At 58.4% G+C, this 15,154-nt stretch overlaps 3 protein-coding genes across 5 annotated transcripts in view; 2 read left to right on the top strand and 1 right to left on the bottom strand.

Annotated features, from left to right (window-relative positions):
* ZNF628 (zinc finger protein 628) overlaps positions 1–9,872 on the bottom strand; it is a 20,631-nt gene extending 10,759 nt beyond the window's left edge. Inside the window, 1 exon segment of the mRNA XM_029924600.1 lies at positions 9,813–9,872. The gene's annotated coding sequence lies outside the window, so the exon portion shown is untranslated.
* Positions 1,380–7,005, top strand: LOC115279898 (uncharacterized protein C19orf85-like). Its single transcript, XM_029924400.1, has 3 exons — positions 1,380–1,552; positions 6,232–6,580; positions 6,946–7,005. The coding sequence occupies exons 1-3, from the start codon at positions 1,380–1,382 to the stop codon at positions 7,003–7,005; spliced, it is 582 nt and encodes a 193-aa protein (XP_029780260.1).
* Positions 8,536–15,102, top strand: ISOC2 (isochorismatase domain containing 2). 3 transcript variants are annotated; one of them, XM_029924761.1, is made up of 6 exons: positions 8,536–8,627; positions 12,068–12,205; positions 12,440–12,649; positions 12,936–13,006; positions 13,140–13,257; positions 14,703–15,102. In XM_029924761.1, exons 2-6 carry the CDS (start codon positions 12,071–12,073, stop codon positions 14,781–14,783), a joined length of 615 nt encoding a protein of 204 aa, XP_029780621.1. In that variant the 5' UTR covers positions 8,536–8,627; positions 12,068–12,070; the 3' UTR covers positions 14,784–15,102. The 3 variants fall into 3 exon arrangements, with proteins under 3 accessions (XP_029780621.1, XP_029780620.1, XP_029780622.1); XM_029924760.1 differs by having other exon boundaries at positions 12,049–12,205; XM_029924762.1 differs by lacking the exon at positions 12,440–12,649 and having other exon boundaries at positions 12,049–12,205.
* The last annotated feature ends 52 nt before the right edge of the window (positions 15,103–15,154 follow it).

Here is a 15,154-nt window from a genome sequence, read left to right as displayed (position 1 = left end):
CGCCCTCGCGGGGACCGGGCCCCTCCCTGGGGAACACCGCTGGCGCCGCACCGCAGCCCGCCTGCCCGGTCCCCGTCCCGAGCCTCGCGGGCCTGGCCGTGGGCTCACGTGGGGTCACCTCCAGGTCCCAGCCCTGCCGCAGTGGGGGCTCGGAGAAGCCTCGGCCTCTGGAAGGCAGAAAAGGGGCGGCGGCGGATTCTTCCTCCGAAGCTTCCAGAAGGAACACCTTGATTTTAGCTCCTAAGACCCACGTTCGACTTCTGACCTCCAGAACTGCGAGAGAATAAATGCTGGTGGTCATAAGGCACAGCCCCAATGCAAACCTTCAAGGGGGCCCCCTCGCAGCGAACTCTGAGGCACCACTCCCTACACCTGCCCAGACCAGGGCCCCCCACTCCGGCCAGCACCTTCCAGAAACAGGGGGACCCCACTGCCAGCCCCCCTCCCGGGGCCGGCCTCTCCCCCGCTGCCATGCCCCGCTGCCATGCCCCGTTCTGTTCTCTGCCTCCCGCGAATACCCAGGGCCCCCCAGGCCTACGGTAAAATGCGTTAAGGGAAGCCACACCCGTGTTCGGTCTTGCCCTCGTCTGGGCACAGCTAAGCTGTGCCCACAGCCGTCCCTCAGTCACCCTCCTGAGCAACAAGCCCCTACTCGCTCGCTGCTCTGGCAGAAACTCAGGGTTTGGGGATCAACCCCTCACACACACCTTGGGCACAGGCAAGCCCCCCTCTCTGAGCCTCCGTTTCCCCAGGAGGTTGGGCCCGGAGCAGAGGGAGGCAGGGAGGCACAGGCAGGTGCGTCTGGAGGTGGGTGGGCAGAGTGGGTGTCCACTCCACAGCTGGAGGCTCCCAGCACCCCTCCCTTCGCCCCCTCCCTCCCAGCCTGCACCCAAGCCTCCCACCGCCCCCTCCCCTTAACTCCAATTAAGGGTCCTCAACGCTAATCGATGCCAGTTGACTCAGCTCCTGGCCTCGCCTCCCTAACGAGGCCTTTGTCCCCGTAATTGGCTATCTCCAGGCGCTGTCCTCCGCCCCCGACCCTGCAGCCCTGTCCCATATCCCAGGTCCAACTATGTGCTAATTGGGCCCCTGGGGGGCACACACGAAGCCCCCCCTTCCCTTCCTGTATCAGCCTGCACCCACGGGTTCCTCAAAGCTCAGCATCCAGCCTCCGGGAGGTGGGGAGGGAGCCGCAGGGAGGACTAGCCCTAATTCCCTGGGCCCTGCCTCCCCTCCCAGAGCCCCACTCTCCTCTCTCTCCCCTCGGGCCTCCCCAGCCCCACGCCCCCAGCCCTGGCTGCGCCTCTCTCCTCAGATCAGGACGCTGCCTTCGGACCAGCAGGAATACTGGGGAGGGGCTCTTCTAGATCACCCCAGCCATGCACCCCGGCGCCCCGCCAGCCCATGGCGTCTCGGACCCCAGCCCTCGGGAGCTGTGTGCCTTCGTGAGCGGGGCAGCCGCACACGTGCTGCGTGCCCTGCACCCTCGGAGGACCCGGCCCCCCAAAAGGAGGCCCAACCACAGGAGGTTTCTGCACAACCAGATCTGCAGGTGAGGCGGGGTGGGAGATGGGGGAGGGGTCAGACACACAGCCAGATGTGCAGGTGAGGGGGTGGGGGGTGGGAGATGGGGGGTAGGGGCAGACGCACAACCAGACCTGCAGGTGAGGGGGTGGGGGGTGGGAGATGGGGGGGTAGGGGTCAGACCCCTCAGAGTTGGGGGGAAAGACCAGGCTCAGACAGAACAGAGAGAAGGGGACCCCAGGGCTGGACGCAACCAACATTCAGGACGCATATTGAGCATAACCTGTGTACCAGGCCCCAGAGGCCCCTAGCACAAGGCAGACGGAACTCCCTGCCTTCGAGGAGCTTGTGTCCCAGCGGGAAGGTGGCCGAGGAGGGACAGCCACATAGTCAGTGAGAGTGCCCGGCGTTACGTGGGTCCCCCTGGAAAAGCTGATGGATCCCATGTGGAAGAAGCCAGACACAAAAGGCCACACGTTGCCTGAGTCCGTTTGTGCGACATCGTGTGAACAGGCAGAGCCGGAGGGCGGGGTGCTGGCACCGAGGAGGCACCGCGGAGGCGTGAGTGGGCTCAGGGTCTCCTCCCAGGGGGGTGAAAAGTTCTGGAACTCATGTGAGGTGGTAGCTGTACACTGAATGTTCTAAATGCCCTGAACTGCACATGGTAAAGTGGTCCATTTGAAGTTATGTGAATTTTACCTCAATTTTTAAAATGACATGGCACGTTGTAAGGTGATAAGCGCTACGGAGGGCATGTGGGGGTGGGGCGGACTGGGTAAGGGGTCCGGGAAGGCTTTGCTGAGAAGGTCCCGCAGAGCTGAGGACTCACTGAAGCCAGAGGGCAAGCCCTGTGGATGTGTGAGGGAAGAGCATTCCAGGCAAGGGACAGCAGGTGCAAAGACCCCGAGGCAGGAACATCCCTGGCATGTTTGGACCAATGCGGCTGGAGGAGAGTGAAAGGGGGGGAAGGGGGAGGGAATTAGGTCCTAAAGAACAGGAGCTCCCCACTCAGCATTCACCACATAGCTTCTTGGCCTTTGTGCATCCTGTTCCCTTTGTACGGCAACGTCCTTCCCTGCCTGGGAGTGTAGGGGGACCTCACTCCTTCAGTTCTGTGCTCACGCCTGTCCCCCTCACACCCCACCCAGACCCCTCCCACCTTGCCCTGTGCTCTCCCCCCACTCTGTGACAGTAACTGATTTATGAGCCCCTGCTGTGTGCCAGGGACACCACACTGAAGCTCTGACATATGATGTCACATATGCTCCCAGCAGACCAGCACAGTAGGTTACCTTTGTCCTTCCATGGCAGATGAGGAGGCTCATCGTGGTGGTGGTGATGTTGGTGATGATGGTGGTGACGTGGTGATGGTGATGGAGATGATCGTGATGGAGATGATGTCAATGGTGATGGTGATGATGTCAATGGTGATGATGGTGGTGACGATGGTAATGAGGATAGTGATGCTGGTGACGATGGTGGTGACGTGGTGATGGTGATGGAGATGATCGTGATGGTGATGATGTCAATGGTGATGGTGATGATGTCAATGGTGACGATGGTGGTGATGATGGTAATGAGGATAGTGATGCTGGTGATGATGGTGGTGACGTGGTGATGGTGATGGAGATGATTGTGATGGTGATGATGGTGACGATGATGATGGTGATGGTGTTAATGGTGATGTTGGTGGTGACAGTGATGATGATCGTGATGGTGATGATGTTGATGGTGATGGTGATGATGTCAATGGTGACGATGGTGGTGATGATGGTAATGAGGACAGTGATGCTGGTGATGATGGTGGTGACGATGGTGTTGGTGATGGAGATGTTGATAATGGTGGGGATGGAAATGACGATGGTGATGGTGATGATGATGATGTGCCAGGTGCTTGTCCTAAGTACTTTAGTATTAACTGGTAATACTCACAGTGAATATGAACCCCTTGATTCCCCATAGTAACCCTAGGAAGCAGATGCTATTATAATCCCCATTTTTCAAATGTGGAAACCGAGGCACAGAGAGATGCAGTTACTTGTCCAAGGACCTGCTTTTCGGCAAGTAGGTTGTTCCTCCCAGCCAGCCCAGAACCTCGCCCCAGGAGGCCTTGGAACCAAATCTGAGTAAACAGGAGCCTCGACCAGCCTAACTCCTGCCTCCGCCCTGCAAGCCGCCTTCCACCAGAATGCCCAGAATGTTCACCACCATCACCGCTCCACAAACCCACTGTTGAAGAGGGAAACACACATCTCCCTACCAGGGCCCAGCCCCGGGTCTCAGAGCAATTCTTCTAGCTCCTATTCAGCACCCCTGTCATCAGCCACCTCAAAGACCCCTCCCCACCTGCAGCCCCAACCTGGGGGGCTCCTGCTCACTCCAGTCTGGTCCCTGTGCTAAAGTCGGCCTCCCAGGTCCCCCGTCTACCCTCCCCCACTCAGCGTCCTTGCTCCCCGGGGCCAGCGTCTCTGCTGTAGCATCTCAGACAGTGCCACCCCATGCCCGGCCCTGCCACAGGCTCCCCAGAGAGCCAGGCCACCCACGACGCAGCACGGACAGCCGTGGAGGATACCTCCCTGGGCACCCAGGCTCAGCCGGAGAAAATCCAGGTCAGAGGCACATCCCCTCCGCATCTTCCCACCCACGTCCTCCTCCTCCCTCCAGGTCCCCTCAGGCCCTGCTCCCTCAGGAGCCCCCTCCCACCTATAGACGTGGATTTTTTCACTTTCCATCGTGAAGAATTTCAAGCCCACAGAAATGTCGGTCCCCAGACCAGCAGCATCGGCACCTCAGCACAGCATGCGAAGGTGCTAGAGATGCAGGCTCTTGGACGCCACCCCAGACCTGCAGAGCCGAAAGCTCAGGGGCCCAAGGACCTGGGTTTCCACAAACCCTCCAGTGTCTGTCATGCGCCTCACAGACCGTTGCTTACACTTTACTCCCAACAATATCTTAGCCTCCTTCCTTCGCTAATAGTCTGAAAATAGCTATAGAAAGTCACAGATTCATGACTCTTCAGCCCTAAATGTCATTTATACTTAAGTTTGTTCAAATCGTCTCTCCCTCCCCCTCCCATTCTCTGTCATTTAACCAGCCCTGCCATTTCTAAACACTTCCCCTCCAGGGGCACTCAGAGCATAACTATCCTCCTTGGCTCCAGAGACCGGTTCAGAGTGGCAGCTCTTCCTAATTTATTTATGAGCCTATTTTCTTGGGGTAAAATATACATGACATGAAATTCACCATTTTGAATAATTTAAAGTGTACGATTCATTGGTGTTTCCTATGTTCATATTGTGCTTTGCGACCGATTACTTCTATCTGGTTCCAGAACCTTTTCATCAGCCCCAAAGGAGATCCCATACCCATTAGTAGGCAGTCACTCTCCACCCCTCCTTTCCCAGCACCTGGCACACCGGTCTGCTTTGCCTACTTTGGACATTTCACGCAAACGGAATCATATAACATCCAACTCATTTTTAAATAAACCTTTTGTGGCGGGGGAGGGCGCCTGGGTGGCTCAGTCAGTTAAGTGTCCACCTTAGGTTCAGGTCATGCTCTCACGGTTCATGGGTCAGAGCCCCATGTGAGGCTCAGCTCGGAGCCTGGGGCCTGCTTCAGATTCTGTCTCCCAGTCTCTCTGACCCTCCCCTGTTCGTGTGCTCTCTCTCTCTCTCAAAAATAAATAAAACTTTTAAAGATTTAATAAAAAAACAAAGGAAAAACAACAGCTACAAGCCGAACAACTACAAGAAGCACCCACATTATCAGCACAGAGCCTCATGAATTCTCCCAAAGGGACCCAGGAGTGCAACCAACACTCAGATCCAGGGACAGGGCACTTCTGTCCCCCAGGGGCCCTCACTGCGTCTCCTTCCCAGAAGGTGCCATCCTGCTTTCTCTGTCATCAGGTCACCCCATTTCAAAAAAGTTTTTAATGTTTATTTTTTAGAGAGAGAGAGAGAGAGAGAGAGACAGTGCGAGCATGAGTGGGGGAGGGGCAGAGAGAGAGGGAGACACAGAATCCGGAGCAGGCTCCAGGATCCGAGCTGTCAGCCCAGAGCCTGACGTGGGGCTCAAACCCACGAACTGCGAGATCATGACCTGAGCCAAAGCCCGATGCTCAACTGACCGCGCCCCCCAGGCGCCCCTGCATTTTTTAAAGCATCCTTTCCTTCAGACGTCTTTTACTTCTTTTTTAAGTTTATTTTTCGAGAGGGAGCGTGAGCAGGGGATGGGTGGTAGGGGTAGGGGCGGCGCAGGGAGAGAGGGAATCTCAAGCAGGCTCCACACTGTCAGTACAGAGCCGGAAGTGGGGCTCAGACTCACAAACCGAGAGACCATGACCTGAGTTGAAATCGGGTCAGATGCTTAACCGACGAGCCACCCAGGCGCCCCTGGTGTTTCCTTTCATGTGTTGGAATGTGGCCATAATAAATCTAAATGTCAAAACTGTGCCTTATGCTGAGCTGGACGTCCGGCCTTGTGCAGTACACAAACCCCACGGCTGCTCAGGGCCCCCTAGGAGTGGGACTGGAAAAACTGCACCCCCACCTGTGACCACGGCCGACTCAAGAAAATGGACCCAGGGGCAGGGAGACTACCACAGAGGAAAAAGCCGGAGAGAAGAGAAAGATTGATCCTGGGCGGGCGGGCAGGAGGCGAACGCTTCACGGCCTCGCAGCTAACACGTCTGTCTCTCTGCAGGCAGTTTGCCAACATTGAGGCTGCCACCCAGCGCCTGGCCCTGTCAATCCTGTCCCAGACGGCGCCTCCCCAGAGGGCACCACCCCGAAGGCCACCCCCGCCGCCTCCGTCCCCCTTCTTGGGGGTGGCCTGTGCTGTGGCCCCCACGGAGGGGCCCTCTGCCAGCCCGGGGCCGAGCCTCGCCACCCTGGATGCCTCCACCCTCGACCTCTTTGATGACATTGCCCTCACGCCAGAGTGCCCCTCGGGGCCATCTGGTCTCGCGCCCTGTGCTTGGGGCCAGCCAGACCTGGGGTGGGCCTCACATTTCTGTAACCCCCCGCCCCCTGCCCCAAAGGCCCTGGAGGAAGTGGGTGGGCTCTGGGCTCCTGAGGGGGATTGGGCGGGCCTGTGGGAGGTGCCTGGTGCCTCCCATAGTCTGGGAATCCCTGAGGGCGGGGGAACCTGCTCCCTGTGACAGCTAACCCATCCCAACCCAGCACCCTGCCCGGGACAAGTCAGAGCCCCCTTCATGATAGCTCAGCAAACACCCCAGGAGCCCCTTGCCCCATCCACGCCCTCCTGGCAGCCCCCGGGACGTGAACCAAGCCCGCACCCCCACCTGTGACCACGGCCTCACAGGTCTTCTCCCCGGCGCAGGTGCCCCCTTCCTACCTCAGCCCGAGGTGCCCTCACACTCTCCCACGCCCCCACTTCTCCCTTCTTTCTCCCCAGCCCCATCTCCTCCGCGTCTGCCGCTCCAGCTCCCTCTCACCCGGGTTCATCTCTGCCTAACGTCTGGTCTTGTCTCATTTATTCCCAAATACGTACTGAGCACCTACTATGTGTCAGGCCCCATCTAGGTGCTGAGGATTGGGCAGTGAATAAAAGGGTGTCTGCGTTTCAGGGGTCTGAGGGAGGGAGGTGGGCACAGGTAGGGTGATTGACAGTAAGTGAATATGTCAGTACATTTTTAAAATGCAAGATAGGGGCATCTGGGTGGCTCAGTCGGTTAAGCGTCCGGCTTAGGCTCAGGTCATGATCTCACGGTTCGTGAGTTTGAGCCCCGCGTCGGGCTCTGTGCTGACAGCTAGCTCAGAGCCTGGAGCCTGCTTTGGATTCTGTGTCTCCCTCTCTCTCTGACCCTCCCCTGCTTGTGCTGTCTCTCTCTGTCTCTCAAAACTAAATTTAAAAACATTTAAAAAATTAAAAATAAGTAAAAATAAAAAATAAAACACATGATAAACTTCCAGTTTCAGATTGAAATTAGTGCTGTGAAGAAAATAAAGCAGAGACCTGATGGAGTGGCCGTCTGACATCTGGGGGTCAGGGAAAGCGTTGAGTGACAAGGAGCTAGCTTGTTTCGGAATCTGGACTGGATCACCCGGCGGAAGAACCAAGTAGCACTCGGAGATCTTGGAAGGGAGGAGGTTTATTTTACACCGGTGGGCTCAGAGGAGATCATTCTCCACAGGTCTGAGCCCAGAGCACCAGCAGAGGGAACAATTTATAGCCAGTTACTTCCACATTAATCAGGGACAGGTGTTTCCTATTCGTCCTGTCAAGAATCTTACGGCAGATTTTTCCTATGAGGCTGAGCAAAGGTTGGGGTTCTGGGCAGAGGGGACAGCATGTGCAAAGGCCCTGAGGTGGCTGAAGCAGAGTGAGCAGGGGGTGGCGGTAAGAGATGAGGCCAGAGAAGTCAAACAAAGGCCGACATGAGTTTGGAGTACTTTGGACTTAATTTCAAGATTTTTCTCAACTGCATTTTCAAGCACAGAATTACACATTACAAACACCACCCTGGAGGCAGGTGCAGTACAGATGGGGAATCAGCGACTGGGCAGGGTTGGTAGGACTTAAGTTCCGCTTCCTGGAAAGTGCTTGGGTCTCTTGATTAGTTTCTGACTGTAGACTCAAGGGCCAGCGTTGGGACCCCAGGCCTGCAGAGGCCCTGGGCACGTCCCTCGCTCCCTCTTTCTCCGCCTCAGGGGTCTCATCTGGACCACGGGAGGGTGTCCGCAATCCACAGCCCCAGCTGGAATTCGGGGGTCTCTGCACCCACCGCGCCTCTCCGTTCCCTGGCCCGCCATTCATGCCCTTTCCGGCTCTCCATTGGTCGGAAGCACTGCCTCCCGCCTCATCCCACGGGCGGACCAATCACTCTCTCAGGATGGACAGCCTGGCTGGCACCGCCCCTCCACAGAGGGCGATGCAGCTTCGTTTGTGGATTGGCCGGCCGCAGGGTCGGGGGGGGGGGGCGCAGAGCTTGGTGAGCGCCGATTGGGCGGCTCTGCCTGGGTGGGTGGGCCGCGGACCTCGGGGGCGGGCCGCGTGTCGGGAAGGTGCAAAAAACTGTGACCCTGCCTCGGAAAGGGGCGGGAGGATCGGAGCGGCGTGAGTCCAGGCTCGGAGTGGTGAGTGTCCCCCAGGCCTCTCAACGGAGGGGCGGGCCAGGCTGCTACCCCCGGCGCCTTCCGGTTACGGCCCCCCAGCGCCGCGGGGGGGCCGACCTTCCCGCCTTGCAGGTGGGGAAACTGAGACTTTGCCAGGAGCTCCGGGCCGAGGTGACACTGCCAGGGCGAGGACTCTTGCCCAGGCCTTACAGAATTGGCTGGCCGGGGACTCGAACCCTCCACGGGTCGCACCCGCCCTCTGTGTATCACTGGCCGAGTTTTGCATCACCCCTATGGGGTGGGTGAGTTTGACCCCTGTTTCTCCGAGGAGGTAACTGAGGCTCAGACTGCGTGGAGCTTGCCCAGGGTCACAGGGCCAGGGAATCCTGGCTGCAGGGCTGCCCGCCCTCCGGCCACCTGGGGAACTAAGCAGCACGCCCACCCCTCCTCCTCCGCCTCTGACTCCCCCCACCCAGAGCTCAGATCTGTCTCCCCCACAGCGTCCCTAAATCAGTCTCCAGCCCAGGTCTCTCCACATTCACACACATACACACTCCCCGCTTTCAGGATTTCATCTCCCCAAACCAGTTCCCCTCTCCAGGTCCCCTGTTAGTGCCTAGGACCTACCACCCATGGAGCGGAACCCTTAAGATCTTCCTCCTTGCCCCTTCCCCCACAGCCAGTCGCACCTGCCCCCTGAATCTCTCGGTCCTGCCTCACCCTTGTCCACCTGGAGTCCAGTCCCGGTTTTCTCCTGGCGTCCACCCTTTTATCGAATATTTTGAAAACGTTTTATGGAAGTATACTGCATATGCAGGAAGAAAACATACAAGTCACGAATACCTCAAATAACTTTTCACATAGCCAACACTCCGGTGTAAACCGCATCCAAATCCACAATAGAACCCTCCCCCACCCCCGCATCCCAGAAGCCCCCTGCCTGTGCCGCTTTCTTCCCTGCCCCCCAAGATAACCATTATCATAACTTTACCAACACAGATTGGTTCTGCTGGGTTCTCAGCCTATTTTACTGTATTTATTATGGACCAGACAACCTCTCACACACGGCCCATACTTCAAAAGGTGAAAATAAAACCTCCTTCACACACTGTCCCCCAGGACCCATTCCCCCGCCTAGAGCACCTCCATGTATTCCTACCAACGATGGCCAGCGTAGAGCAGCAAATACAGGAGCAGCAAACTCACGTTTCCGCTCCTTTGGGCAGACGCAGATGGGAGCACTGCTGTGTGTACCCTTCCGCTTCCTTTCACTGTTAACATCTCTTGGACACTTTTCCATATTGTTACTTCAAGAGCTTCCTTGTAATTTTCCCTGGCTGCAAAGAATTCCATAGTATAGATATACCATAACTTACATAACCAGAACCCTAACCATAGACGTCTACGTTTATTTCGGTGCCTTTGCTCAGCGGAAAAGCCCCATAATGAATAACCAAATGGTCTGGTAGGGAATAACCTTGTGTCATTTACCACGTATGTCTGCAGGGTAAATACTTAGCGTGGTTTCTGGGTCACAGGTTCATGTAACTATAATTTTGAGAAACTGTTGCCACGTGTTTCCCTGGGGTTTGTTGCAAAACACTCCTACCAGCCTAAGGGGAGATCCTTGTCGCTTCAGACACCCTGTCCTGGGCTTTCAGCCATGGTGGCCCCTGACCTGACCCTGTCCCTCCTGTCTCCTGAAAATTAAAGAGGGGAGGTGAGGAGAGCAGCCCTGGTGGAGGGAAACACACAGGGAAAGGATTTGGCTGGCATGGTTCCAGATGCCTTGCAGGAGGTTAAATTTTAGTCCTGAGGATGGAGAGCAGCCATGGAAGGTGGGGGCTGAGACGGGAGGAAGAGAGTCAACCTTGCGTTTTCAAAAAGATTGTTTTCTCTCTCTCCACTTCCTCGGGGAGACTTTCGCAGACTCTGCCAAGATAGATCAGGTTCCCTCGAAATCCCAGCACTGATCACGGTTGTCATTAATGTGATTAATTCATTCAGTGTGGTTTTGTTTTTGTGGGAGTTTCCATTCCTTTTTTTTTTTTTAGATAAAATTCACATAGCATAAAATTCCCCTTGTAACCAGCCATGAGTTTTTACATTTCAGATATGTTGCCCGTAGAAAACATTTTCTATGGCAGATGTGTTCATTTGGAAGACTCCTCATAAACAGCTGTGGGCACCCACCACCCAGCCTCCAGACTTCCCCCGTAGTGACCGTTTCGTCCTCCTTCGGGGCTGAAGGGCCTCCCGTGTCCCACATAAATTAACGAGTAAATGAGCGAGCACGCAGAGGGCATGAAAGGGCCAGAACCCCCCAGTTGTGCAGCCTCCTGAGGACCCCAGACTCAAGCCTCCTGGGGACATGGACTGGGACATGCCCAGTGGAGGCGGGGCCGGGATGCTGGAGGCGGAGCCGCTCTGGCTGGGAGGCTCGGCCTCTAGTCCTGTGGGACCCTGGGCACGTCGTGGACCCCTCGGGTTCCAGGGGCCTCCCCTGTAACAGGGCTGCTGGGCAGGTGGCTCTAACAACCCACCCCCTTTTTTTTCATGAAATATACCATTTGAAGCATTTTTAAGTGTGTCATTAAGTGGCAGTTACAGACATTCGCGACATTGCATAACCGTGGCCACCATCTAGTTTGAGAATGTGCCCATCCACCCAGAAGGCAACGCAGTATACCTGAGGCAGCCCGCCCTCATCGCCCCGCCCCCACCCATCTGCCCCCGCCCTCATCGCCCCGCCCCCACCCATCTGCTCCTGTCTCTGGATTTGATCCCTGTGGACATTTCATATGAATGGGCTCCCACAACGTGTGGCCTCCGGTGACTGGCCTCGATCGTGGGCGCGGTGACTTCGGGGTTCACGCGTGCTGTAGCATGTAGCAATGCCGCGTTCTTTCTGCGGATGAACACTACGGCCCTGTGCGGGTGCAGCGGCCTTTCCTCCCAGGACCCGAATGTGCAGCCTAAGTTTCAGAGGCTGCCTAGGAGGTGTCAGACTTGAAGGACCTCGCTCAGGGCACGGCCACTCCACCTGGCTCTTGCTCCCTGTTACCTGCTGTGGGCCCTCGGGCAGTCACGCCCCTCCTCGGTTCCCCCCACCGGCGGGGAGGGTGAGGACCACAGTTGGAGCGTGACCTTGACGCTGCCATGTCTCCAGGAAGGACAAGGCTTTCCAGGGACTTTGGGAGAGTGAGGCTGGGAGCAGCAGTTGGTCAAGGTCAGAGAAGGCTTCCCTGGGAAAGTGACCGCCCAGCTGGGTAGGACGTATTAAGTAAGCACGGATTCCAGGCGCAGGGATCTGCAGACATGAAGGCCTGCAGGTGGGAAGGGGCCGTTTCCGAAGGACCCACGTGGGACCCTCAAGGGTCTAAGTGGTTGGACCCTGGGTGTGCAGTCCAAGCCCCTTCCCTGACTGGCCCCTCCCCCTCAGCACCTCTGCCCACCCTCAGGACATGGCTGCTCTGAGGCCCAGCCTGGGCCGAGTCCTCCCTGGATCATCTATCCTCTTCCTGTGCGACATGCAGGAGAAGTTCCGCCATGTCGCCTACTTCCCCCAGATAGTCTCTGTGGCCGCCCGCATGCTCAAGGTACAGCCCCTCCTCCCTCAGACCCGGGAGTCCTGGCCCCCAGCCCTCCTCCCTCAGACCCAGGAGTCCTGACCCTCCTCCCTCAGACCCAGGAGTCCAGGCCCCCCAGCCCCTCCTCCCTCAGACCCAGGAGTCCTCCCCCAGCCCCCTCCTCCCTCAGACCCAGGAGTCTGACCCCACGGGCCCCTCCCTCAGGCTCAGGCCTGTCCCGTCCCCCGCCCCCCCCCCGGGCAGGTGGCCAGGCTGCTGGAGGTGCCCGCTGTGCTGACTGAGCAGTACCCAGAAGGCCTGGGCCCCACGGTGCCCGAGCTGGGGGCGGAAGGCCTGCGGCCCCTGGCCAAAACTTGCTTCAGCATGGTGCCTGCGGTGCAGCAGGAGCTGGACACGCGGCCTCAGCTGCGCTCCGTGCTCCTCTGTGGCATTGAGACGCAGGCCTGCATCCTGGTGAGACCCCTGACTGACCCCAGGAACCCCATCCTAAAATCGATACCCTTCCCCGACCCGGAATCCTCTGTCCTCCTGGCAGCACCCCCTTCCTGACCTGGAACCTTCATCCCTCCTCAGGAAGCCCCTAGCTGGTGCTCTCATCCTGCCCTCAGACCCTGCTGTATCATGGGGGCCCCCACCCCGATCTGAGGCTCCCTCACCCCATCCCCACTCCCCAGTCTTCCTCCACGTCACAGGCCCCTGTTCTTGTCTGGGCTTGGCCCTGACATTGCTCTGCCCCCAGAACACCGCCTTGGACCTCCTGGACCGGGGACTGCAGGTCCACGTGGTGGTGGACGCCTGCTCCTCCCGCAGGTGAGAGGGTCCTGTGGAGGGTGGGTGCACATGGGACACAGAGGGGGCGTCCAGGAGGAGTGGGATCCCTGCCGACCTTGCCGGGTGTCCGGGCGTCCAGGCCGCGGCACCAACAACTCCATCTCCCGCGCAGCCAGGTGGACAGGCTGGTGGCACTGGCCCGGATGCGGCAGAGCGGCGCCTTCCTCTCCACCAGTGAGGGGCTCATTCTGCAGCTCGTGGGTGACGCTGCCCACCCCCGGTTTAAGGAGGTACTGGCCGGCACCCCCCACCCCACCCTCCCTGGCCTCCCTTTCAGCGCCCAGCGCACAGGGCTTGACAGCCTACATCTGGGAGCACAGCAGGCTGCTGCCTCCTGGTGGGCCGAGTTCTAAGTCCTGTCAACACCGTGAAGGGCAAGAGAAGCCGTCAGTGGCCATAAGGGCAGGAGAGAGCGAGCGAGCAGGGGAGGGGCTTGGAGAGTTGGTGTGCAGAGGAGGGGGTTGCCGTGTGGGAGGGCTCCTGGTGAAAGGCAGGCTTCCAGTGAAGTGAGGGAGGGAGGCAGACAGGAAGGAACAATCCAGCAGAGGCCCTGCAGGGGAGCCCCTGACCCCACCTCCCTCCCTTCCTCCCTTCTCTGGCCCCAGGTGTGTCCCTGGCAGCCACCACCACCAGGCGGCCTTGCCAGTGCCTGGGTGTGACTAGGTAGCCCCAGCTGAGTCACATCACTGGCCCTTAGGATAGGGGGACATGCCCAACCCTCTGAGGTCTGCCCCTGTCCGTCCTCTTAGGTCAGTTCTGTTGAGCATGTGTTAAGCACCTGCTATGGGTCAACCGATGGTCCCGGGGCAACAGCAAAAGCCAGTCTGTGTTCAGTTCCACGTCGCTGGGAGTGTTCAGAGTGTGCGAGAAGTAAGGTGGGGGCTCACAGCAGGGAGGCCCTTCTCCAGGGGTGGCCTCTGAGTAGGAGGAGCAGCCGGCCAGCCAGGAAGTATTCCTGGTGGAGGGATCAGCTAAGGCAGAAGGCTGGAGGTGGACCTGAACTTGCCCTGTTCAGAGGAGTAGTGGGCCAGGCCGAGCCCCTGGTGTGTGTGGGAGGTGAGGAGACAGGAGGAGCGGGAACCCCATCTCCTCCAAGAGTTGAGGGTTTTGCATAGGGGAGCTGGCCATCGTCAGATCTGCAGGTTGATTCCGGGTGGCCTGTGGATGTGGGCGGGTGGCAGGAGGGAGGGAGACCCGTGGGGGTACAGATTGTGCTTATATTTCCGGAGGCAAGCAGGGCGGGTCCCGCTGATGGTGCAGGGCCCCGCTTTGGGAGAAGGCGCCCTTGTGGTCTATTGGTTAGGTGTACACTGTTGTGTAAGAGGCACTTGGATCAAAGAGGCTGGAGTTGAAGGGCAAGGCATGGCTGGGTTTGGGAGCTGAGGGCTGGGAGAGGTGAGGGTCCTTAGGCAGGAGCAGGGCATGGAGCAGACGCTCCAGCACAGGGCCTTACTGGCAGCAAGCCAGCAAAGTGGACCAAGATGGCAGGTGACTGTAACCCAGGCGGCTATGGTGGAAGGGAGGCCCGAGGAAAAGTTTTGAGAAGAGGGAGTGGTTGGTTTGGCCAGTTGCTGCCAAGAGGGCAAGGCGGATGAAAACGGAGAAGGGCCCCTCCAGATCTGTCACAGACATGGGGACTCATGACTCTTCCTGAACCCTCCTCTTCCCCCGGCAGATCCAGAAGATCATCAAGGAGCCCGCGCCAGACAGCGGGCTACTGGGCCTCTTCCAAGGCCAGAACCCCCTCTTCCGCTGAACTCCTCACCCCGAAGACCACCTTCCTGTCATCTGGAACCTCGGTGTTATCACGTTGCCCCCATCCTTGGAATCCCAAGAGTGGTGCAGTCCACCGGGAGTGCCACCCCCGTGGGAGGGGAGGTGGAGAGCTACCTTGCCATTGGGCCAAAGCTCCCGGAAATGCAAATGAGACTCTGGAAGCTGGGTGGCAGTTGGCTGAGCAGAGCTGGGGGGCGGGGCTCGGCCCCGGGCCACTTCAAGAGGCGGGAAGGGGAGGGGGAAGGAGTGTCACAGGCTGTGGGACCCGTACTTGCCGAATAAACATTGATGTGGCTGTGGGCCGAACCATTCTTGGGTTTGGGGGGTATCCCGGGGGCGAGTGGGGGCTGC

This window comes from Suricata suricatta, chromosome 16 (genome assembly GCF_006229205.1).
Source record: "Suricata suricatta isolate VVHF042 chromosome 16, meerkat_22Aug2017_6uvM2_HiC, whole genome shotgun sequence".
In the NCBI taxonomy this organism is placed as follows: Eukaryota; Metazoa; Chordata; class Mammalia; order Carnivora; family Herpestidae; genus Suricata; species Suricata suricatta.
Note: the sequence above shows the minus strand (reverse complement) of the source record. Positions and strands in the feature narration are given on the sequence as shown.